At 35.9% G+C, this 27,591-nt stretch overlaps 1 protein-coding gene across 2 annotated transcripts in view; it reads right to left on the minus strand.

The window, feature by feature from the left end:
* Positions 1-27,591, minus strand: part of COL25A1 (collagen type XXV alpha 1 chain) — a 496,532-nt gene that overhangs the window by 248,620 nt on the left and 220,321 nt on the right. For both annotated transcript variants that reach the window (XM_023219885.3, XM_023219886.3), the window contains 2 exons: positions 2,908-2,952; positions 952-959 (listed from right to left, as the gene is read on the minus strand). In XM_023219885.3, coding sequence (XP_023075653.1) covers positions 952-959; positions 2,908-2,952 — 53 coding nt within the window. The remainder of the gene's footprint in view (positions 1-951; positions 960-2,907; positions 2,953-27,591) is intronic.

A 27,591-nucleotide genomic window follows, 5' to 3' on the forward strand; every position in this document is an offset into this window, starting at 1 on the left:
ATAAACACTGGGGTCAGATACAGTTATCCAGTATATTACTCAAAAACACATCTAGCTCAGAGCTGACAAGATAATCTGTTCCTGTGAGTGCAAAGCAGACTGGAATGCTGCAGCTATGACCTACTCAAGGAAAGAAAAAAGAAAGTGAAACTCTCCAAGGGCTCCATCTCATGTTCTTTACGCAGGCAAAACTCCAACAGACTTCAAAAGAAGTGTTGCCTAAGGAGGGAGGACTGGTCCGAGCTCACTGGGGGTATCATTTCCATGATCATGTTGTCATCTACATTTGGTAGACTGGCAAATGCAAATATTTCAGATACAAGTTTAAACAGATGAAAAAAGAAGTATGAAATAGCTTGGAGATTTGCTTGCAAAAGAAACCTCAGAATTCCAGGAAAAGGATTTAAAATCAGAAGCTTCATAAGTTATCCAAAAATCCCACGAGGGTATTGGTGTGTGATCATATCAGAAATAAATGTTTCTCATCGTATGTTCTCACTCATAAGTGGGAGCTAAGCTATGAGGATGCAAAGGCATAAGAATGACACAATGGACTTTGGGAACTCAGGGGAAAAGGTGGGAAGGGGGTGAGGGATAAACAACCACAAATAGGGTAAAGTGTATACTGCTCAGGTGATGGGTGCACCAAAATCTCACAAATCACTGCTAAAGAACTTACTCATGTAACCAAATACCACCTGTTCCCCAATAACCTATGTAAATAAAAAAATTTAAAACAAATTTAAATGGACATATATTGCATTCTAACATATCACATGATCACAAAAGTGTGTATTTAAAAAATAATTTTCCAAACTTTAAGTATACTCTTAAAAGGTCAGTAACATTTTTCTAATAGACATATAGGCTATATTTTGGTGTTTTAACAAAGTTTTAACATACGTGATCCTGATAAATGCAAACAAGCCAAAGTGCAGCAAACGTACTTACAGGAGGACCTATCAGGGGAGCAGGTGGAGAGAGAAGAAGAGGGAGAGAGATGAGTTAGTGAATATGCAAAATATTAAAATCAAACAAAAGATATGCGCGTAATCATCAGCATGATATAACAGACATGGAAATTTTTTAAAATTCACTGATTCTTAACCGTTTTTAGGCCATGGAGCCTTTGAGACCATTTCAGAAAAATTTATAATTGTAACACAAAATTTTACATAAAATTTCAAGTGATTTTTAGATTGCCTGAAGCCTGTCTATGAATTACTGAGAGGTTCATATATCTTAAGTAAAGACTAACTTATAAAAGTTTAGATAAGTATGAATTATGAGAATATTTGGTAATTTATGATAGACCCATTACAGAGAATTGATATATAACTTCTTGAGTTTGATAAAACAGCCAAATGAGAAATGTACCCATTATTTGTCCTTAGAATTTTTTATTCGACACTATTATAAATATATAAAAGTCTAGTTCCTCATGTTTATATAAATTTCTTTAAAACCATCAAAACAGGCAAAGTCTAAGACAATTTTAAATATTTCACATACCATTATGCTCAATTAAAATACCAGTTCTAAGTAGCTAGGAAGTTGGAAATTGGCTTTTATTTTCTATGAAACTTTGTATAAGCATACATTTTTCACTTTTTCCCCATAATCTTCTTTCTTTTGACAACAATGAAAGATCATTTCTATGATTATCTGATTCCACTAATGTTTTATCATTTCTTTTTCCTCAAAACAAATTTATAAAGTATCCTCTATCAGAAGACTTTAAACTTTGTGAAGGAATACCTACACAAGTTTCCAATTATTTAGATTCAATGAGCTTTAAAGGTAGCTTTTGGTAACACTCTTTAAAAAAGAAAAAAGCAACTACACTGCTCAAACTAATAAATTTTCATAAACGCTTTTTACTCTTACATCTTTCTTAAAATGGAAGAGGACATGAGGCAAGAAAATAAACCACACATCAATCTGCTATCAGCTCTTCTTGATAGGTTAATGTTTCTGTTTCAATACTTAGTAATTGATTATTTTTAATATTGATAAATATTTAGAGAAAATACTGAAAAATAACAATTTACGGCATGCTAGAGTCAAATCTTAAATTACTTTATCTTGCATGGAAGAATTAATGGCCTCATAAGACTTTATGTGGTCACTTCCCAAAAAAAAGAAAAACGGTCAGTGAACTAATTTATACAGATCACCTCAGTTTGACTTTTCTGTTTTACATTGGAGATTTGTTTTACATAGAGGGATTTGACCTGAAAGCAAGAATGTCCTGAAGTAGGAATCAGGACAATTGGTTCTGTTTCAAGTTCTGCCTTGGCCAAATCACCTGACTGCTATGGGCCTCCATTTCCTCCACTACAAAATGGAAATTCTGGATTGATTACTAAGGCTCCTGTCATTAATAAAATTCCATGGTTGTACAAGAAGGATAACACATTCTCAGATTTTGAAAACAATGAGAGTAAAAGCATGACAAAATTGTGCCAACTGGATAAAATAGCAACACAGCTTCCTAAGACACGTGCCCTAGTGTCCCAAGGCAGATGTTTTTGCAAAGGACCTACATTTACTGACCACCTACATAGATGGAAACGTGGCTGATGCTATCACACTGTGTGCAGCTGAGAAACTCTCCGTTGTACACAGAAAGGACAGACTTAACTTGACCCAGTAAATAAGCCCCAAATGGGTACCAAATGTTACTAAACTGCAATTAACAATACTTTGCAAACTTCCCCTTTTTGCAGTTTGATAGAAATAAGAAGATTTAAAAAAACAAACAAAAAAAAAACTAGGTCTAGCAGAGAAGATTTAAACGCACATATACAACCTCCAACAAGACAATATTATCATTAATTAGGAAGAACAGATGCCGGAACTTAACCAGAACATGAGTGACATAGAGCAGCTGAAAGAGAGACTTACCAGATTCTCCTCTTCGGCCTCTCTTACCTCGTTTCCCTGGAGGGCCTGAAATACAAAGGATAATGTTTTGAGTGTAGTTTAACTTTTTTTCCTGGTTCCACCAAAATGGCTAGTAAATAATTTATATATATTTTCTCATTGTTTTTATCTACCAATTTCAAGAAAGAGACCAGATATTTGTAAAGGTCAGTACTGTCTTTCGTGTTTCAGCAAAACTCTTAAGGTTCATTTAATTATAAAAGCTACTCTAGATACATGATCATCTAGGGTTACTTAACACCAATGATTCAGAATTTTTGTTCATCCTGCTTTAATATCATCAGTAAAGAAAGAGTTTGCTAAGAAAATTGTTAGTGTTGAGTTTTATGTTTCTAAGGAATATTTCTTTTCAGTATATGAATAATTAAAGTACTAATTAATCATTTAAAAGTACTAAGTCCAAATGATTTATAGTTTCTTTTCAGTCAGGTCCATCACAATTTTCTGAAAATGTTTAGTTGGCAGTTAGTTAAATGTATATATTAGTAATGGAAAGTAATCCTTAAAAATATTTATATCTCATTAAATGTGAATATATTGGAATTTTACCGATCAACAACCACCTGAATAAAATCACAACCTTTTTAATAGGTCAGTATTTAGGTAGTAATTATAGACCTGATTTTTCTACAAGGGCAAGGTCATTATTGTCATTCAATAAATAGTTAGCCTTTATGATGATCCCATATTAAAAGCAGAGAAATAAAACTTCTTTTTTTTTTATTTTTAACTGGTGAGTTACCGGTAAAGACCACCAAGCTAGTATGTATCAGACTTAGCACAAGATTCTAGACGTTCATGGCTTTCAAGCCATTATTCTCAATTATATAATTTCTGTCCTCATTTCCTTGGGCAGGAGTAGCCTTGCACTGAATTATGGTTCAGGCAAATAGAAGAGAATAATTAGCCCACAATGAGAATTGAGGTCTTATAATATTTGCCAGGAGAAGAAGGCCAAGGAAAATACAGAACTGCCTGATTTTAAAGAATGAGCTGCTAAGTAGGACTGATGACTTCCAAACTTTAGAAAGTTCAAGACACAAGCAGCACAGGCCTTAGTATCCAGGCGACTTTCAATGTGATCCTGAGCTACCGGCTCCCACATGGAAACACTATCATGGGAAATAAAAACATCAGTGGGGCAGTTAGTTTCCTCCCAATCCCTTACACAGAGTAAGTCTCAAATACACACACACACATACACATAGAGACATAATCTGATATATAAAACTTCCTTAAGACTAAGAATTATATTTTTTCTAGTACAACATCAGTTAAACTAAGAACTCTCTAGCAACCACTATATACTTACAATGTCTGTGGTTCACATGGTAGGACCATTAGAAGCCATTGTGGAAGAGATGACAGATGAGAATTTTCCAAAACTGAATATAGTAGTCCTATGATTTAACTTATATTTCAAGTGGCATGTAAAAATAGTTCACCCTAACCATGTGGAAGGAGAAACTTAGGAATATTCAAAGACAAAAAAAAAAAAATGTTAGGAAATACCAGAGGGAAATTATAATGGAAAGTACTTTGACTGACTGTTGTGTCACCTACAACAAAGGTGCCAGTAAGGCCCAGCCCTGATTTTTACAACATGTCTTAGAGGCCTCTAATTATTACTTATTTATTGGGAATTAGCTTCTTTGCCATTTTCCCCCTGAAGAATGTGTCTTTCAACAGTAGATTTCATCAAATAAAAACAATAGATTGCACAAATATTTAAGAAATAACTTGAATACATTTTTATTTTATTTAACAGAGAGAACATTATGAAAAAAATGATTAAAGAAGCACTCACATCTTTTGAAGAAATCAAAAACCAAAATACGAATATTTCTGAACATATCTGGATTAAATATTCAATCAGAAGGTTTAAAGAAATGAATGAAATGCTGTGGTAAATCTGCTTGTCATATTGAGAATTGAAGAACAGGATGCAAGCAAAGTGAAATGGCATTTGGCAAGACAGATATCTATTGAATATGGTAGGGTTTTACAAAGAATGTCATAATATTTGACAGAGAAAATGAATTTAAACTAAGTTATGAGAAGATGGAATATAAACTAATGAATTTACAAAGAAAATACTGGATTTAAGAAAAGCAGGTTATAATTATTATTGGAATCAGAAAACTGCAGGGAGCATTATACTGAGAACTAATAAATTATACAAAACTCTCAGAAAAGTCTAGGTAAAGATCTTACTTACAAAGAGAATAATCTGATGTTTGAAGAAGTCTACTGTGCAGATCAAATAATTTGATCTTGCTTCTGAATTTAAAGACAAAAAGAATAATAAAAATGAAATGGATGAGACGAATTTGGCAATGGATAGCTGGCAGAACAGAATGAGAAGATAACAAATCAGAAAAGAGAAACCAGACAAAACTGATGTTAACAATTGTCACAAAAGATAGTGGCCATTTCCATTCCAAACTAAGTAGTGAATTGTTAGCCAGGCATGAGCTGTATGAACACATACAGAAGTTGGAACATGGTTCTCATTCACTAAACTTGGCCAGATCTTTGCAACAGAAATTCTCAGTAAATTCTATCAGCAGAAAGACATGACTCTGCAAAAGAAACTGGTTCAAGAATATGAATGGGAACAGAAAAAAACAGAAGCTATCAGCAACAGAGGAAGTGAAAACTTACAAGCAGAAAATTCATTCAATGAAGAATGAATTACAGAAAACAGAGAGAGATGACAAAACCAGATTGCTCTTCAGTGTTAGAAAATTCAGGACAATTGGTACTATTCATGCTTCAGAAAGAGTTCTTGCTAACTTTCAAAAATAGATACAAGCTGTCAGCCTGAGATAGAATTAGTAAAAATTTGCCATCATGGTAATTATTTAAAAACCAGTGACTATAAACCCAAGTTCAGACAGACCCAGTTCATCAAATAACAAAGGAAAGCTTCCTAAACCATTCCAGTTCCTCACTAATGATGTACCCCCTTGATAAGGCTCTTCTGTAAAGTTAGATATGTACCTAGAAGGAAACATATGCCACTCTATGGGCCCTCATACGATCGTGAGGGTGGGTGGTTACTGGAAGTAGCTGGAATACTCTTCCCTGGCTCATCAGATGAATTACTAAAACCTGTCAATTCTACCCATATTACTTGGATCTGTTCACTCTTCTCCACTCCTAAGAGTATAATATTTCAAGGCTGAGTTTAAACATAATCTTTCTTGGCACTCCAGTAAGAGATTTTTTTCACAGTGATGTTATTTCTCTTTGAAAATATTTTTACCTTTTATAAACATTTACAATAAACACACAGGAAGTATTTAGAGAAAAGTTTCAGAATTCATCATTGGCTAGGTGTTTTGTTTTGACCTCTTGTTTTCTATTTCAAAACACATTTCTGGCTGGATCTGCTTTTGCAGAGCAGGTATCATGTGGATAAAAAGTAAAGGGAAGGCTCACGCCCTGGGTGATTGTGCTTAGGTGTGTGTTGTCATAAACACCTGAGAATAGGGAGAAGATGGCTAGCTCATTACGAGAATGGCTTAACAGTCGCCACTGACACAGGTCCATTAGACAACACATTCCTGACTGAATGGAGGAGGTAATTAATGAATATAAAGACACACACTAGGTGTTCAATAAATATCAGCTCCCTCTTTTACTTTATTTATATTTTCTTTTTAGTCCATTGTGATTCTACTTGATAATTTTATAAAAGTTGACTATGTATGTGAACAAGATTGCAAGAGATTAATATCACCTTATAATTATACTATTCAAAGAGGCAATTTAATATACTAAAAACAACATGGAACACAGAGTTAAAAACCTGTGGATTTTTCACTGCTATGTGAATTGAGCTGACTTTCAACTAATCTCTTTGATTTTAATCTGCTATCTGGTAAATAATACTCATTCTGCCCCATCTGTATGATTATTGTGAGGATGAAACTGTAAACTGCTATTACATTATACTAAACAAGTGTTTCCTTCATTTTTCATTCATGTGTTGAAGCTTATAAACCATTTCCGTGCTATATTACCGTCATATTCATCAACAAGAATAGTAAGATTTTTAAACATAGTAAGATTGCTAAAATAGTAAGATTTTTGACACATTCTAATAAAAAGCTGAAACTTAGAAGCTTCATCCCCAGAAGCACAGGGAACTTTAAGTACATTAGATTTAAAAAATCATAAAATACCACAAACAGTAGAAAATATTCCAAAAAAATACTCTTATTCAGAGTTTTCAAGGCAGAAAATGGAGATGTTATGGCAAAGGAAAGGGCAGGAAACTGAACTTGTGATCTGGGAGGGACAGAGTGAGGATGAAGCTCTTTGCAGATGGAGCAGCCCTCTTGATGGACGCCTGCTGGGGTAGGGAAGTCTGGAGGACAAATGTGTGCAAACCCAAGATGCTCCTCCACCCCAAAGGATCCCTGAACAGGTCGCCAACAGCTGCAGCTGGCTCTTGGGAGGGAGGAACCTGTCTGAGCAGAGGAGACAGCGGATCATCCTTTCTCAACCAACCTCCCCCATCCTGCAGCTACGTTCAGAGACTAAACCAGGTTTGCCTTCAGGTCCTCTGGATTAACCTTACAAGCAGGCACAGATTAATTTCAGAGCTCTCCCCAAAGTCCTCCCACCTGTTTGCTTGCTTAATGCCTGAAATTCCTTCAAGATGGACCAAAGCCTTTCATTCCACAATTAGAAGTAAAAGGCTTAAATGGCAATGCCTGGTAGAAGTAGAACACTAACTAAAATTTATTCTCTCCATACTCATAAAATGTCTGTACTACAACAGACCCACGAGGTCATATGAGCCAAAGGTTTTCATGCTCTGCTTAGAATCTGGACCATCAGATCAGCTCCAGATTGCCATACTGAATTGCAACCGTTTAAAGTGAAACCTCCATGGCTAAAACAAGTGTACAAATGATTCACATTTCTGCAAATGTAAAACTGAGCCCAACAGAGGTGAAAAACCTGCCCACAGTCCCACACAGCAGATCCCAGCTTCCTGATTCCAAACCAACAAATGTTTGAGGGACTATTTTCTTACACATTATGAAACTAATAAATGTATTCAAATTAATTGTTTGCTAGTAAGATTTTTACTGTATTTTAGTTAGAAACAACAAAAATTGTTGCCAAATTTTTATTTTTTATAACCTAATCAGAGCAACATAATTTTAATAAAGTAGCTCATCACACTGCCTGTCAATTTCGAATTCACATTCCGCAGACACAACCGGCCACAACCTGCCCGAACTTTCCAAAGTACTTTATCAATGGCCCACCTTGTATTTTTCGAACATCGCTACTTAGACAGATGTATTATTAATCCTTGTGACAGCCTTCCACTAGACTGTAAGTTCATGAAGGGAGAAATTCTCTTGTTCATCCTCGTATCTCCAGCAGCAGGCATGAGGCTGACCACTGGTAAACCTTTAAAGGAGCACTGCCTATGAGCTATTTGATGCACACCAACGTTATTTCATACTCTTATGGCAAAAACCACAATTACTTTTGTACCAACCTAATACATTCATTTTTTAGAAAAAATGACTTTTTTTTTTATTCAGGAGATTTATTTCCCAAGATTTTCTCAATCAGCATGTACTCTACTATACATAACACTGTTTGTTTTAAATTTCTTTTATGTGTGTATTTTTGTTTCAAATTTCCTCAAGTTTTAATTTCTGTGGAATGTCAGTTTATAAACGAAGTTAATCATAATAAATAATAGGAAATAATTTCAGCTTAAAATAGCCAAGTTCCATAACTCTCACTATAGAGTATTATTCAGATAATACAGTAATCATTTTAAAGATAATGAGTTCAATTGAAAATTTGGAAAAGTCTCTCTCCTTTATTTTTAACAATACAAAAGATATACTAACAAATGTTTGAGGGACTATTTCCTTACACATTATTAAAGTAATAAATGTATTTAAATTAATTGTTTGCTAGTAAGATTTTTACAGTAAGAAACAAAAATTAAGTTGCCAAATTTTTATTTTTATAACCTAATCAGAGCAACAAAATTTTAATAAAGTTATGAATATTTATAATATACTGTTCCCCTAAAGTAATTAGATTTGTTTTGTGAAATTCCTAGAGGATATTTTTTAAATCAAATAAAAATACCAACTATTTAATTTTATGAATAGTCCTTTCATAAATATGCTTATTTTCAAGCTTTTATACCAAGTGATTTATGATAATTCCACATAAAATTTATAAAACATAAAGAATATGCAGAAACTATGTTCACCAAATGAAGATAAAACACAATAAAGCCCATGGAAGGTACAAAAAGATTAAAAAAAAGCTCTCTTCAAGTGGCTAATAAATTATCAGTATATGCATTAGACCACCTAAAACCAACTGAGAGGATATGTATGTGTGTACTGGTTTAAATGTAAAATGTAATATTCGTTGGTGTAGTAGTCAGTGCTTTAGAAGAAAATGGGTGAGTTATTCCAGAATATACTTCTCATGTGGAAAATTTTTTGTTTGACACAGTCTTACTCTGTCACTGAGGCTGGTGACAGTGTAAGTGGTGTTGAACATCGCTACTTAGATAGAGTGCAGTGGTGATAACAGCTCACTGTGACCTCAAACTCCTGGGCTCAAGCAATTCTCCTGTCTCAGTCTCCTAAACAGCTTGGGCTATGGGCACACACCAGCACGACCAGCTAAGTCTTTTATTTTTTGTAGAGACAAAGTCTCACTCTGTTGCCTAGACTGGTCTCAAAGTCCTGGTCTCAAGCAATCCTCCTGCCTTGGACTCCCAAAGAGTTGGAATTAAAGGTGTGAGCCATCGTGCCTGGCCTAAGAGAGTTATTAAGCAGCAAGGTATACCCTTCTGGAAAAGCATGTTATCTTTCTCATGAAATGCACTGAGAGCAGGACTCTTATTTGTTTCTATATTTTTTTCAATTTTATTTATTTACTTATTGAGACAGAGTCTTACTCTGTCACCCAGGCTGGAGTGCAGTGGTGTGATCTTGGCTCACTGCAACCTCTACCTCCTGAGTTCAAGCGATTCTCCTGCCTCAGCCTCACGAGTAGCTGGGACCACCACGCCTAGTTAATTTTTTTTTTTTTTTTTCATATTTTTAGTACAGATGGGGTTTTGTCATTTTGGCCAGGCTAGTCTCACACTGCTGAATTCATGTGATCCACCTACCTGTGACTCCAGAGGTGCTGGGATTACAGGCATGAGCCACTGTGCCTGGCCTCAATTTGAAATAAAGTGAAAATTTTCACAATTGCCATTAAGATGTTTTAAGTAAATACAAATAAATTACATCAGAATTGTGGTAAATCTAATTCTCAATATTATGTGATCATTAGAATTATTTTTAAATTGGTTGAGTTTCTACTCCTGTGGAGAGAGGTCAATAAACCAAAATTACCTTCTAAAACTTATTCCCAGTTATCGCAGTGTAAGTTTAGTTCTTTGTGGTGCTAGGATTAAATGAAGCATGTCAAGTTTAACTGAGAATTAGTTGATATTTATTAATTTCGTAAGTAGGAAAAACTGATCACATTCATGAGATAACTGGAGACTCTCACAAGGACCTACTGGAAAATACTACTGCACTTAAACAATAAAAGAAATGGATTTCCAAACTGAGTGCAATGTTTTCTGGGCTTTACATTAATGCTTTGTTTCCAGAAATGGAATTCCAGAAAATGAGGGGTTATCTTTGTTGCTGTTTTTAGTATCTAGATAATAAATATAGTAGAATATTCCATAGAAACTGTTCAAGACTACAAACAGCCTCATGTTGCAGTTCATTGACTTTAATGAGGTCTGATGTGGCACAGTTGTTATTTCTATCATTCTTTTCCCACACATAAAGTGTTTCATTATTATGGTACTAGAATATTTTACCCCAGGATCCTACAGGGGATTTATCATGACAGCTTTTTTTATTTCTACTTGTGGGGAAGGGGGCTGCAAAATGTCAGAGAGTAGGGGTTGGGAAATAGGAAAGATATGATTCTTTGTGAGATTACATGCTATGTAACAAGAGTGACTATTATCTATACAATGTAACATATTAACATGAAAAACAGTTTCCAAGCTTGCAGAAAAATATTTTAAATTAGCTTTGCAGATTACATGTTTCTAATGGAATTGAGAGTGGTAGACACCTCTTTTAAAGATAAACAAAAATGTTAAACTAACAGAAAAAAATAAGATCAACAGTTGAATGTAGTTTTTCAAATATTCAGTAAATAAAATTATGTTAATTTTTATTTATCAAAGATTGAAATAATCTTCATGGAAAATTTAAAAAGTGGGCTAATAGAAACTAGGATTTGTTTTTATTAATGGCTTTGTGACACCACAAGCTTTTGCCAAATTTCCGATGGATGAATTAAGCAGCACCACACACACCATTACAGATATGTAAATAGCCCAGATATTTAAGCGGGTGCTAAATTAATCATTTAGCATGATGCCAAAATTTCCACCCAGTAGTAAAAAGACTCATAGAATAATAATACAGAACTGGTTTAACACTCGAAATGCGTGACGGAAAATGAAAAAACAGAAAGGCAAGACAAAGCCATTCGAGCAAGAGTCGGAGTAGTTCAGAGAGAGAAGGTAACATGGAAGTCTGGACCCAGTGAAATAAGCATGAAGGCACGGGCATACTAAAACAATCAGTGCAGGAATGATACAGTAAGATCTGTCTGTGGAAGCCAGAGAACCTAGTAAGCCCCTGTATCATGTAGGGGAAAAGTACAAAATACTAGGAAATAATACAAGGGACAATGATGATGACTAACATTTATGAGTGCCATCACACACCTTGCACTGGGCTAAGCACTGTACATGCGTGGTCTCACTTATTTTTACTAGTTGTGTGATCGCAATACAATTTTGGAAAGTGACGATATAGAGAGGTTAAAAGATTTGCTCAACAGCACATAGGTAGTAAACAGTGGGTTAGGGATGTATATCAAGACAGCCTGACACTTCGATTACAAATGCTGAAACTAACAATTCAGTCACTTATTAAACACACTATAGATCACTGTATTTTCTGATACAAACACACAACTGCCCGAAAGAAAATAGGAGATTTAAGTCAACTTAGAAAACATATGTTCATGAGTATTTCTGAAGCCCTTTATTTAAAATCTTTGTTTATAGGCTTATTTTTAGCTTTTCATTTTCAAGGAAAAATAATCATGAGAAATCACTGGCCAACAGTTAATAAACTTTTATTTTACAAAGTTAAAAAGACAGTGTTCTCTCTTCATACACTGAGAACACTCATGGCTAGCCTAAGGGAATGTGATTAACACATATTTATGTTTAAGCTCAGTTAATATGATCTTACAGCATGCACAGCAGTTTTTACCCAGTCTGTTATATTTAAGTATTTAAAGTGACAGAAATAAGAAAAATATTGATCTTTTAGAAAGGAGGGATATTGCCTGTCTTATTCATTATTGTATTCTCAGTACCTGGCACATAATTAAATGTTAAATAGATGACCTTTTTTCAAGTAGTATTTCTGCTAGTTAAAAACAAAACAAAACAAAACAAAATGGCAGAGTACAACTTCTGAAATCAGCCATAAGGTTTGAACCTGTCTCTTCAACAATTTAGCTATGTGACTTTGGACAAACTAACCTCTTAGAACTCTTGTCTTCATCTACAAAATGTCAATAATATCTATCTCAGACTTGTTCTGAGTGTCAAGTGAGATATTTTACTTGTGAAATACTGAGCACATAGCAGCTGTGGAGACACAGCATCTGTGCCCATAAAGGCAAGTGCTACTTAGGAGATACTTAGGTTAGGGGACTTGACTTTGATGAATTAGATAATCGGGGAGGAAAGAGCAACCTCTAATCCTCTTCAGCCTACAATCCAGCCCTCACAAGGTTCCCAAAGTGACCTGTCTCTTCTTACAATCCTTCCATGGCCCCCTTAACCCCCCTTCATTGCCCCCTTGCCATGTCAGACGCTAACAGTATCACATAGCGTAATGATAATGGACATGAACTCTGGCAGATGAGGTAAATCATAGCATCTATTTCGTTTTTGTGAACATGTTAGCAGTTGGTCCATTTACATACACGTCTGGCACAGAGTAAACATTCTTTAGATGTTACCAATTGTAATGTTTTTTCACATCTCTGAATGTTTTTCATTTGTCTAGGAAGTCCTTTGCAGATGGTACCTTCCACACGTTGGGTGCTCAGTACCAACTTAGACTAAATATTCCAAAAAAACAAAAAACAAAAACAAAAACAAAAAAACCATTACCTTCTTGGAAAAATGAGTTCATGGCTTTCAGAATTTGGGCTGTCATTCACCCAAGCTTAAAATATCAAGGTAATGTTTTAGTCCTTCCCTCGCATTCTTGGGAAATTTAGTGTTTCATCAATATTTTTTCCTTGAAACAACTCTTGACTGTCGCTTTGTTTTCATTCCCAATGCTGATGCTATAGTTTGGGCCCACACTTTTCAACTCTAAATGCTTACTGGTCTGTCTCAAATTCACCTGCATAAACTACTAGGGTAGTCATTTTAACCTATTTTCATCATGCAATTCTCCAGATCAATAAGCTTTCATGCTACATAAGGGAGGAAGTACTTACACATTGGTCCAACACACAAGGTTTTCTCCTATGTAACAAATCCAACTCAAGTCTCCATACTACCTAAAAGAGTCTGTCTTGCCTAATCCTTGGTCTTTCATCACTCTTGTGCTCTCCTTACTTAAATTTAAGTTCTAGAGACATAATTGAGGACTGACAATCCTTTCTCCTTTGCCATGTATTTGGCCCATGTTTCTCCTCTAGTATTTTTTCCAGCATACCCATGAATTGATTCTTGTTGGGATAGAAATTCTGCCTTCTTCACTATCACTACCAGGTTAATACAGTTCAATTTTAATAGAGTTGTTAAGTAAAAGCACACATTTTTAAAATTTTACTCCATTACCTAAATAGGAATAGGAATAGATTTCATACCTCAAACTATAGTTTAAGGAGGAGCTGCTATTTTGTCTATTTAAGGAATTAATTTGCTCAATGCTATGATGTATTTGGAAATGTCATGCATATAAAAAGTGCTCTACAAAATGCCAAATTATCTTGCTAAACTAACTGACAACACAGTGCAGTGTAGGTTAGGATTACAGTTGGCCTCCCATAGAAAATGCTAACATAGGTGATCTTCACCAGAAAATCAAATCCCATTTGACCATTTAAAAAGATACTTGAAATCTCCTAACCTCCCCTACTGAGTTTCATTGCCTCCTTCAGAATAAACACAGTTATTTCCCTACAGTTAAATTTCAGATTCATACTGACAGGCAAATTCCCTAGCATACAAAAACACCATGAGGAGATTTCTATGAATAAAATGTTTCCCCATATGATTTCATAATAATTCTAGCACTTTAATGCTGCTATATCTATCACATGGCAAGTAAAACTTTTCCAATGAAACTACAGATGGGCCAATCCAAGACATGATTTTAACTTCTGAGGTTGAGTTTCTTTTCTATGTTGCATAGGAACTAACACAGAATTTTTTAAAATATCAAAAGCCTTGATATACACACACTCTTTTGCCCTTAGGTAATAAAGAAAACATACACCAAAATTTTATTGGCTTTCCATCTGGCGTCTTTCGTACTAATGAAGATGGGAAGCTTCAAAGCATGCTGAGGTTTGGATGAGTGTCAGAGGTCTACCTACAAGTGCCAATCAACTTAAAGGACTTATGAAAGGTCCTTGATCAAGTAGACCAAGAGCTCAGGAGCTAACTATCAGAGGTGAAAGCTCAAGGGTTACAACTTTAGGTTATGAGGGAGAAAGTAATTTCAAAGTAGAATTTGAGTTCTTTTATTTTGTAACTTGACTATCATAAGGGCTTTTCATAAAATAGGACAGTTTTAAAATATGGCATTTTATTATGATATCAAGTAACATGAGAGGAAAAACCTTCAAGGAAAAAATTAACTGTAGTAAATATAGAAGAATTGTAATAATCACAAATAGAATGGATACTATGAAGTCTATTTTATGCTCCTTAGTAAAATGACACAAAAGATGTCTTGAATAAGACAATTGTACAATATAAGTAAAATAAATTTTGTACACAAAGCTTTGTGTAAAATATATTCAAAAGAATAAATTTTCACTAGTAGTGATACTCATATCCATATTTAAGAACAAAAATGAGGAAATTAGGATCTTAATCCACTTTGACACAACCTATATTCCATCCACATGCATATTTATGAATATGCATGACTTAATCAGGTTTAATCATTCCTCATATTCATCCTCCTCATTAAACAATTATTATTAAGAAATTCTTAAATTCTACTGGTAAGCTTTGAAGTTACTTGTTAATACACAGCATGAAAAATAATTACTATTAATAACATAAATCCCCAAGACACCTGATTGAATTTAATTGTTCTCTGAACATTTTATGCTGAGATAAAAACAGACACAACTAAAACAGTTCTTGACTATTAAAATATTTTAAGTCAAAAATAGCCATGAGTGCCTATGCCATCAACACTTTATGTGTATGTTGGGTTTTCCTTCTGAAAAGGTCTCATGAATTTGTGAGAGATGCAAGGCCTAAAACAAAAACAAAATAAAAATAAAGAACAATGTTAGCCAACATACAATACAGTGTTACACTGCAAATGGCATTGATTATGCCACAGTTGCTCAGAGAAGAGAGTTGAGAAAAGGTTGTTGGAAAAGAGAAATTTTAACTTAACTTTAAAAAGTCGATAAAAGGCTGGGTGTTGTGGCTCATGCCTATAATCCCAGCACTTTGGGAGGCCAGGGCATGTGGATCACCTGAGGTCAGGAGTTGACCAGCCTGGCCAACAAGATAAAACCCGTCTCTACTAAAAATACAAAAATTAGCCGGGCTTGGCGGCACGTGCCTGTAATCCCAGCTACTCAGGAGGTTCAGGCAGGATAATTGCTTAAACCTGGGAGACAGAAGTTGCAGTAAGCCAAGATCACACTACTGCACTCCAGCCTGGGCAACAGAGCAAGACTCCGTCTCAAAAAAAAAAAAAAAAAAAGAAAGAAAGAAAATGGATAAAAGAGGATAAGGAAGGATTTAAAAAAAAAAAAAAAAAAAATGAGGCACAGCTCCAGTGCAGTGGTTCACATCTGTAATCCCAATACCCTGGGAAGTGGAGGCGGAAGGATCGCTTGAACCCAGTTTGAGACCAGCCTGGGCAACACAGTGGGACCTTGTCTCTAATCATAATAATACGGCATAAACACAGCTAGCCACATGCACTGCCGCTCACCATCGGACTACATTCACTGGAATTTTTGTTTGAAATAAGATTGGATAAGTAAGTCCAGTCCAGATTATTAAAGTCCTCAAATGGCACAAGAAAAAGTTAAGAAATTCTCCAATACATAACAAGAATCAAATATAGATTGAGTAGTAAGATAATGACATGAAGAAAATGGTGTTTTGTGAGGACTAACCTGGCAGGAATTAGGGAAGCCAATTATGAGTCTCTTACAGAAGCTAAGGCACAGTGATAAAGGGACTAGTGACAAATGGGGACAAAAAACAGAAACTGAAAGTAATACTTGACAAAAAGAGTCAAAGTTGGAGGATTAATTGGATTTAGGAGCTGAATACAACAGGTTGAAACTCAAAGATGGTCTCCAAGGATTTGAGCCTTATAGAATAGAAAATTGGTGGTACTATTTACATATATTGGATAGATTAAACAAAAGATCCCTCTGCCATTAACATGATACTCAGATGTTAACCTTAGGCCTTGGAAACAGTTTCAGAACATTGGCATATTTATATCAATTAGATCCTCTGTGGAGTCTACATTTCTTCTTTTAACACGATATGCACAGACCTTTACACTTGAAGATTTGCCCCAAAACTTGGAAAACATTTGTTCTTGTATTTGGGCATCCACAGTATGCAAGGTTAGTTTTGTAGATGTAATTACAAAGTTCTACAAGTAAATGGATAATAAGTTGATGTTAACATTACAGAATCCTTACCAACAAATCATCAAATGGAGGCCAAACCTACTAAGGTTGTTTGTATCTTTCTATTGATTCCCTTAAAATCCATAAAATACATTCTGATATTTTCACTCAAATACAGTGATTTAATTCAGAATTTCTGTCAGTTGAATATTGATTTGAATCATTTCTGAACTAGGAAGACAGCAGGAACAGTGGCTAGAGAGCCAGAGATCTCCCATGCGTTGTCATTAAGTTCTACAGAATATTAGACATCTTATCTATAACATGAAAGGACTGTACTGGAGCTCCATGTTTCCTTCCAACAATATGATTCTATGAGAAGCAAAAGAAAATCATTTTTTTTCTAACTAAATGACCACACCTGGTCTCCAGTACCTACAAAAGCCCTAACCCTATGTCCATCAAAGTAAATACAAGAATGCCAGCCAAGTCAATTGATTTCACATCCAATAGGCATGCAAATCATTATGTGAGTATCATAGGAAGCACCACCTGGAGGAGGTACAGGGTAGAAGTAGAGCATGGTGTATCCAATGCACCGCTAAAGAGGGCAGTCAGCCTGCAGAATTCTATTGGCTTTCCAGAACTGTGGCAAGAACTCACGAGTGGTAATGAATGAGAGCAATGTGCTCTGCTCCTTTCGGGTTCATCTAGCCCCTCGGACTGGACTGATGGCTACAGCTGAGAAATTCCAAAGGGATTGAGGAGGGGAAGTGCCCAGGGCATGATGCAGGCACACAAATCCCTCTGGAGTCCTAATCATTCTGCCCGAGTACATGCAATCATAAAGCACAGTTGTTTGATCTGGCTACACACTCTGTCTTTCTTGTGAGGGAGAGGGAAGACTGTTTAGAAGTAGGAACACTCCCATTCAGTTGCATCACAAATTGTGATAAATCAATAGCCAGTCCTTGTCCAGCCATGTCAATTATAATCTGGCCAGATCAGTTGTACATTCCAGAAGAATGTGGGGAACTGTTTTCTATAGTTACCTGACAGAAACATGTTATGTTTGTTGTGCTAGAAAATGTTGATGCAGTAATCCAAACACCACCAAATGGCTTGCAAATACCTTTTTGGTGCTCTGTGTGTGTGTGTATGTGTGTGTGTGCGTGCACGCAGGTGCATGCATGTGTGTTTAAGAAATAAATTTTTTCTTCCTTAATGCTATGCCTTACTTTTATTCCATTGGATGAAACAACCAAAAATATCTAATATTAATTTAGAGGAAGTCTTGCAAAGAGAACCTACTGAACAACTCTGTTTTTATTTAAAGACTATGCCAGTCTTATGACTATCTCTGGTCATTAGGCCTAGATTTTGAGCCACAATTGACAAGACCTTCCTTGTGATGACAGATTAAAGTATTCACTGTATGGCAAGGTTTTTTATTTCACTGCAGCAACCAATGATGAAATGCAATATGGTCAGATTAAAGGTAGCACCCTTTTGTAGTAGTAATGTCTTCAGTGAACCCACACATGCTATCGGTCATTTAAATCCATAACCTGGAGCTGAGCAGAGCCCCATCAAAGTCTTCTTTACATGCCCCATCTGCCCTGGGGCGGTGCATACATCATTTAAAGCAAAGCTTAGTGACAGCTGCAGAAATGTACTCAGTGAGGCTAAAATAGACAGCAATCTAGAATAATAGTGATGGAAATATCTGGACATTCATATTTAAATGAATGAAATGATCACCCCAAATCCAGAGCTGATTTGCAGCTGGTACACATCAGCACTATACCACACTGGCTGTTGGTCAGTTTTAGAAGCACCACTCACCCCAAGTGCCTCTTTTCCTAATACCTGACCATCCTAGCCCCTTCCCCAGAGCCCTGGAATGCCACACAAAATTGGTACTCAAGGAAGAAAGCCCCTGGCTCAGCAGGAGGTCTCCCAAACTCGGTTCCAGCATTGAGACTGGCATCCATTATGATTTGCTGAAAGGCAAATTGATAAATACTTTGAATACTACCCTGCCTATCTCCATCATCAATACAGCACGTATCATGTTGTATTGCAGTTATTTCTTTATAAGTCAACATTCATCTACTATTCTCAAGCACTTAAAAACAGAGAACCAGTCTAATTCATCTTGAACTCTAGTGCCTAGGAGAATGGTAGAGTATAAACAGATCCTTGGTGAACCTATGGATGAACGACTTCTAAAATAATCAAATTCCTTTCTTCCTTTTTTGAGACAGGATCTTGCTCTGTCTCCAGCATTCCCAGGCTGGAGTGCCATGGCACGATCATAGCTCACTGCAGCCTCAAAATCCTGGGTTAAAGGGATCCTCCTGCCTCACTCACCCATGCAGCTAGGATTATAGGTGCATGACACCACACCTGGCTAATTTTTTTATTGTTATCTTTTAGTAAAGATGGGGTCTCACCATGTCGCCCAGGCTAGTCTCTAGTGATCCTGGCTTCAAGCAATCCTCCCAAAATGCTGAGATTACAGGTGTGAGCGACTACATCCAGCCCCAAAATCAAATTTCACCATGTCACTTTGATCATATAATACTTTCAGATAAAATTATTCTCATTCTTACACAATATTTGCAACTTCTTATAAGGCTTTTCATATAGACACGTGTGGTCTTCAAGGTTTTTTTTTTTGGCTTTCACATAGGAAGATATCAATGGTGAACTAACAGTCCCAAGAGGGAACTCTTTTGAGTTAGTTGTGCTTCGTGTCTTACACCTGCCACTGTCCTCTGGAAGCATAATAAACTTTATAAAGGAACATCCTATGGATATAAAAATATCAACATTAAGAAAAACTACTTTCATCTGACTCACTATAGAAATAATCTCAAGAACTTATATTCTTCAAATACCCATACTTTTTGAATGTATATAATGGTTAAGACTCCATTGAGCACCGGGGTTCCCTACCCCAGCACTTTTAATCTAAACATAGTGAAACTCTTTGATGTCTACGGGGAAAAAAAAAACACTGAAAGTAGTTTTGTCTTCACTGCGTTTAAAAATTACAGTCACAGAGTGTTTTTAAAGATATTTCCATTGGACAATATTTTGGTGCCAGACAGGAACCTAAATTTTGTTTCATCGTGTTGGGGAACATTTAGGATATCAGGAAGCACAGTGGAAAAATTTCTTTACAGAAGAATATACTCTCCATCTCCTGGTGAACAGTTTTTGTTTTCTTTTCCAGGGAGTAGTTTATGTACTAAGTTTAGGCCACACATGAAAGTAATATCTCCCTCAAGAGACTGCCTTTGGCTTATGCTGATTTTTTTCAGGCCAAGACAATGGTAATGATTTAAGGAGGAAAAGAAGCAAAATGGAATAGGAGGAAAAGATGGAAGAAAAGGGATTAGAGAAATGAACAGTTTTCCCAATAGAATTCAACACAATTAAAGTATGTGTTGGGAAATCATGAGGGTCAGATCTCAGAACCAAAGTCAATGAGACAGTGCCTTCATTGGGTTATCCATACTGGATATTACGATTCCATACTGAGTATTATGATTCACCAAAGGAACGTCAAAGATGCAACAATAATCAAAAACCAAGTTTGTCTTCTAAGTTCAGTTCTCATTACACAATAACCAGAAGTCTACTGGGGTGCGTGCCATTGCTTTCGGTGGCTCCTCCAAGGCCAGCTGTGCATAGCTTCAGTAGCTTGGAAGCTGGCCAGTGCAGTAAGCCCCATGCTGGACTTGGGAAACTAATCCCCTGTATTATTGCTTTTTCACAGGTGGGACACCTGCCCTTTTCTTTTATCAAAGTCTTCCTAATGACATATTAAAGGCTCTCCAAACTCAACACAACATTGGATTATTACAGTTGAATGAAAAGATAAAAGCAACAAAGAAACATGAGTAATGAGTAAGCAGGATATTTAGTCTAAGGACCTGGTGCACATGCAACAGATTTACCATTTTTGACAGCCAGACTGAAAGGGAGGGAGAGAAGAAGGAAGGAAAGAAGGAAGGAAGGAAGGAAGGAAGGAAGGAAGGAAGGAAGGAAGGAAGGAAGGAAGGAAGGAAGGAAGGGAGGGAGGGAGGGAAGAGGAGGGAGGGAAGAGGAGGGAGGTAAGGAAAAGGAGAGAAGAGAAAGAGCAAAATGGGAGGGAAAGCAAACAAACTCAGGATTTTTAAAACTGTCAGTTTGTCAAAGGAAGTTTACTTCTGAATCTCCTATGATAAATCCAATAATCCTATATAGTAGTTTAAAATATAAAACCAGCAGCATGGCCAAATGAAAAGATAATAGGTTTTGGTGCTTACAGGTGTGTGTTATAACCCTATCGCCACTAAATATGTTATTCTCTAAATGTGACAACGGGTGTGGCTCTCAGTTTTCTCATCTATAAAATGGAAATAATAAATATGACCTCATGAAGTATTTACTTCATAATTAGAGACCTTACTATTGCCTGGCTCTGGGTTCGGTGGTATAGTTAAAACAGAGAAAAGATGCACAGAGTCTTTACAATGGAGCTTACATACAAACAGAGGAGACAGGAGATAAGGAAACCAAGAAATATATCACATATTTACATACTGAGATTAGTCCTATGAAATACATAGTCAGGTCCTATGAGAGGAAATAATTATGATGAAGAATGACGTGAGATATGAATAGCAGAGGCTATGACACATATTAAGCCCTCAAGAAATATGAATTTCTTCACTTTATAATTTAACCACTCTACAAAATACAAATATTTTAAACTATTAAAATATTTTTGGGCTTAGCAGAAAACTCTTGCAGACTTGCCAAAAAAGGCAATTTAAAACTAACAATATCTAATTAGTTTTCTTTTTTTAATTTTTTTTAAGAGACAGGATCTCATTCTGTTACCCAAGCTGGAGTACAGTGGCATGATCATGGCTTACCGCAGCCTCGACCTCCCTGGCTCAATGAATTCTCTTGCCTGAGCCTCCCCAGTAGTTGGGACAGCAGGCATGCACCACCACACCCAGCTGATTTATTTTTATTTTTAGTAGACAAGGTGTCTTGCTACGCTGCCCATGTTGGTCTCAAACTCGTGGCCTCAAGCAATCCTCTCACCTCAGTCTCCCAAAATGCTGGGTGAAAGCCACCATGCCCAGCCCCTAATTAGCTTTAAAGTATGTGGAATTTCACATCAACTTTTAACTACTGCTTAAATGTAGAGCATCAGGGACCATGATCATTTAGGTCAATCCCAGCAGTCTAAGTATGCTGAAGTTGAAAGCTGAATGGCGAACATTTGTGACTACATCTAAAAGGAAGGTGGAATAATAAAGAATTGGGACGTTTAGTGCAGGCCAAGACAAGAACACTTTTTGGGCTCTCTGTAAATGAAATCTTCATATCCCTCTACGGCGCTATTTTCTTTTCCTGGAGAAAATCATGAGAACTGGAACTGTCCAGGAAATGTGGAAGCTGCTGGCGTCTAAACATTTGAAAACTCACTTTATTTATTCATATATGAAATAAGCATATGCTACTTACCTTAAATAGCTAAATATTAAAATATACAATTTTTGAAAATAAAAGCAAGATAACTATATAATAGGACATTTCAAAAATTAAGAAAATAATATATATATATATATATATATTTTTTTTTTAACCCTCTCACCTGTAATCCCAGCACTTTGGGAGGCCAAGGTGGGCAGATCACAAGGTCAGAAGATCGAAACCAGCCTGGCCAACATGGTGAAACCCCATCTCTACTAAGAAAACAAAAAAATTAGCTGGGCGTGGTAGCGCGCTCCTGTAGTCCCAGCTACTTGGGAGGCTGAGGCAGGAGAATAGCATGAACCCAGGAGGTGGAGGTTGCAGAGAGTTGAGATCATGTCATTGCACTCCAGCCTGGCAGACAGAGCAAGACTCCATCTCAAAAAACAAAAAAACAAACCCTCTCACTTTGCTGACACAACTATTGTTTGGCGCCACTGTACTTTTATGAGCATGTATTTGATAAGTTTATTTCATGTGCATAACATTTTTAAATCTTATTTTTCTACCTAATCCCACATCATAAGCCTTTTCCATGTTATATCAATCTTCATATTCATGATCTTTAATCATATTTGGTTAAGTTGATGTTTCATTTTAGAATAATTACATAATCCATGATCCTGATTTTACTGTTGAACATTTTGGTTGCCCACACATTTTGGTTACTTTTAACATGAAGAACATTTTTGTGCAGATATGGTTTTTTTTTTTTTTTTTTTTTTTTTTTAATAATAGGGATTGTTTCCTTGGGATGAAGTATCAGAAATACAACTCCTGGGATAACAGGAGTCGAAAATCCATTTTGTGGAAATTGACACAGACTGCCTAATTGTTTCCCACAATATATATACTAATTCATAATGACTATTATGTATTGAAATATATAATACTTTGAGTCTCCATACCTATGTCACCACCGGATAATGTCATTAATTTTCAAATTTCTGTTAACAGATGAACAGTGTTACCTTAATTTAACTCATGTTTTCTTCTTTCCTAATTAGGCTGAACATTTTTTATTTAATAGTTACATTTCCTCTTTCATAAACTCAGTTTATGTATTTTGTATGGATGAGTTTTGAGAGAGTCAAACAATGAGAAATCTCTGCATTATTTTGAAATTTGGTATTGTGGTTATTATCAACATTGATGTTTTCTTTCTCATGTAAAACGTAACCTAGTCATAGCACAGGGACCCCAGATTTTAGAATTCTGTTCTCCCTGTAATTATAGAATCAATATGGGTCTCCCAAATCTGGTGGCTAATAGTGAGTTCACCACTTCTGTCCTTTCTGAGTTCTGTAACACAGACTCACCCACATTCTTAGCTTGCAGAAATTTCTACAAGTTTTCTGTTTTCTTTCTGAAACCTTTTGAAGGCTCTGAGATGACAACACTATGACCACTACACATCCCCACTCTCACCAAGATGTCTTACTACTCAGTCATAAATTCTGCAATCGGCACTACAGCTGCCAAGCTATTCCTTGCCCAGATGTGTTAAATCAATGCATAACTCTACAGGGGGCCCACATAAAACTTAATACTGCTCCCCACCACCCCATTCCAACCTCCAACATGAGTTGCCCTGACTCTGCAGCACAGTGTAGGATTTAATGGCTTATTCCATTCCTGCACTGTGTTCTGGGCTGGTCCCTGAAATCAAGTTTTATCTGGTCGAGGCTTTTCTCTGAGGACAGATTTACCATTATTCCCTCAGTTTCCAGATGGGATCACTATACTGTTATACACACAATCTGGCCTATTTCAGAGAACCTCTGATACTGATTACGTGTGTGTGTGTGTGTGTGTGTGTGTGGCACATGTGCATGGGTGTTTGGTGGTTCTCAGGAGGGGAGGAGTGATGGAGGGGGAGAAACCAAGACCTTGGCCTCTTACCTCAGAATAAATGAGGACTTCAAACACCTTTCAACTCCTGAATGTAACTTCGGCTGCTAATCTTCCTTTAAAATCACTCTAGGATTTGGAAATAACTCTAGAAATAACCTCCATAATGGGCATCATGAGAATGCAGAGATCCATTAGACCAGAGATTCCAAAAGGACAAAACTCATGTTCATCCTTTGAGCTGGCTCCTCCACCTGGTGTGTATTTACTCAAAAATAATAACACAATTGCTGCAGATCTTCTTTAATAAGTGCCCCCTGGGATTTTAGCTTCATACTATAGCATTTCATTGTTGATTGCTAGATATTTAAGGTTTATCTCTGAACCACAACAAAATGTACCCTTTGGAATATTGTAGCTTCATCTGCTTGTGTGGTCTACTGATAATCAATGTTCCTCTACTCATTGTAGGAATAATTTACATACTTTGAGATGCTATCATATCTTTCCTGGCTGCTTTCCCTAGAGGCTTAAAGCACTGCATTTAATATCTTCTCATAGATCGTATCTTCAGGTCTCTAGTATTTTGCCAAATTCTACTAATTTCACTATTTCTATCTACTAATTTTCTGTCATTTTCACTAGTTGGATTCTACTAATTTCTCAATGTCATTTCCATGATACAATGCCACAACTAAAAATAATCGATTAATAAATAGAAAACAAAAACAATGTCCTTTTGCCCAGACCCTAATCATTCAACTTACAAAAAGATGTAGATTATTTAGACCAGTGGTCCCCAACCTTTTTGGCACGAGGGACCAGTTTCATGGAAGACAATTTTTAGACAAGGGTGGGTGGCTGTGGTTTTGGGATCAAACTGTTCCACCTCAGATCATCAGGCATTAGATTCTCATAAGGAGTATGCAACCTAGATCCCTCACATGCGCAGTTCCAGAGTAGGGTTCCCACTCCCATAAGAATCTAATGCCACCACTGATGTGACAGGAGGTGGGGCTCAGGTGGTAATGCTTACTCACCCACTGCTTGCCTTCTGTTGTGCAGCCCGGCTCCTAACAGGTCAAGGAACAGGACCAGTCAGTGGCCCAAGGATTGGGGACCCCTGACATAGGCAGACTCAATATTTATGTAGCTGTTTGGACTAATTGAGAAATAAATAAAAGTGACACCAGAAAAAATAAACAATTCTAGTCCCCCCCTCAGAGTATTATTGGCTTTCTTTGCTTTGAAGAAAGAATAAGCAACTACTCTTAAAAATTCCCATTGTCATAGAATATGAAATAAATGTACAACATAGTCATGCCAAATTATATGAAATGCTAAACAGCGTTAGCTAATGTGTAAAATCCAAAGAGTTCTCCCAAGCTACTTAAACAATATCAAATTTAATCTAAAGGCAGTTGGATTCCTGATGATGTGACTTAGTTTAAGTAACGAAATTAACATACTATCCAAAGGGAGTTCTGTGTATTATTCTCATTAGTTATGAGAATATGATTAAATGATGTACACATTTACAATAATGCCACCATTCAGGCATTCAATGGAACCATATAGCTAAGAAAATCATAGATGTTTCACTTAAGAAAACAGAGCTTGTTTCAACAAATTTTTAGTTACTAGAATGCCATTGATACCACTCAGACCCCGGTAAAACATAAAGCTTCTTAGTAAGATTGTAAGAAGTATGCACATGACTTAAGAAGAATTGGTAACATAAACTCACACATTCGTACACAAAACAGGTCCCCTGAAACATAATGCTAAAATGAGGTGAGCTCTGTCTGTATTGCATGTATCCCTAACAAAGAAGCAAAACAACAAAAAAAGGTCATTTCACCGAAATAGATTATTAACTTTCTCAGTAACACAAGTCCTCTAAAAGTAGACAATATTGCCCAGATGACATCATCTCACAGTTTTATGATGAGAATATGACAGTTAAGTACCAATTCAAAATCCAGGAGACACCAGCATTTACTGAGTTGCTAGAATCTATGGTGGAAGTTTTAACACCAGAACAGAATACCACTGTTAACCACCATTATTTTGTTCTTTTAAATAATTTTCAAGTGATTTGTAGGCATTTTCTTTCCTATTATAATAAAATAATTACTAAATTAGTTATCTAAATATATATACTTTAAAACTGGGAGTGTTTTATTAACAGAGCTAGATGTACATACGAACAGAGAAGAATTTTAAGTTATTCTATATACTTGGAATTAAAGACAAGACATGACTAGAATCATGTTTGAAGGGGGAAATGATCATAAGAATTGATATTATGTGATATGAATAAAATAGAATGACAAAATAGATGAAATATCAAAGTATATTAAAACCTTATTTTTTACCTATTAGATCCTCTCATAAAATTGTGGGAGAGTACACACTTTTAAATTACACTTTCTTTCCCCAAAGACATCTATTAACATTGAAAAAAAAATGTAGCCCCAAAGGAAAAAAGTTAACACAATATGTAATGAAAATATATGAAGAATTTTATGTCTTTCACTTCCTTTGTATATTTTACCCACCATACAGTCCACACAGACTTAGCCAAATTAACAATTGATATGATCTTATGTATGCACTTAAAAGCTCATATAAATACCAAAACATCGAGTATTTCCTGAGAATTCTAACTGACAATGCAAATTTCAAACGTTTAAGCATTAACAATAAATTCAGTCAACCCTCAGTATCCATGCATTCTGTATCACAGATTCAACCAACGACAGATAGAAAATATTGGGGAAAAGAGTTGCATCTGTAGTGAACATGTGCAGACTTTTCTTTCTTATCATTATTCCCTAAACACTATAGTATAACAATTATTTACATAACACTTATGTTGTATTAGGTATTATAAGTAATCTAGAGATGATGTAATGTGTAAGGGAGGATATGCATAGCTTATATGCAAATATTACTCCATTTTGTATCAGAGACTTGAGCATCCATGGATTTTGGTATCCATGGGAGGTCCTGGAACCAGTTTGCCACTGACACCAAGGAACAACTATATATCTACATTCATCAGAATTCTGAAGGGTCACATTAATATGATTTTTTAGGTATTTTAAACTATATCAGCAATATCTGCTTTGTGCTTCACAGTAAAATTATCTCTCTGTTTAACAGGGAATTTGCTCTTTGTCCCACTTTCAACTATTATTAACCCTAGTAGCTTATTAATATATTCATCAATTTATCACTTATCAAGTGCTTTTTATGTGCTAACCC

The sequence above is a fragment of the Piliocolobus tephrosceles genome, chromosome 3, assembly GCF_002776525.5.
Source record: "Piliocolobus tephrosceles isolate RC106 chromosome 3, ASM277652v3, whole genome shotgun sequence".
In the NCBI taxonomy this organism is placed as follows: domain Eukaryota; kingdom Metazoa; phylum Chordata; class Mammalia; order Primates; family Cercopithecidae; genus Piliocolobus; species Piliocolobus tephrosceles.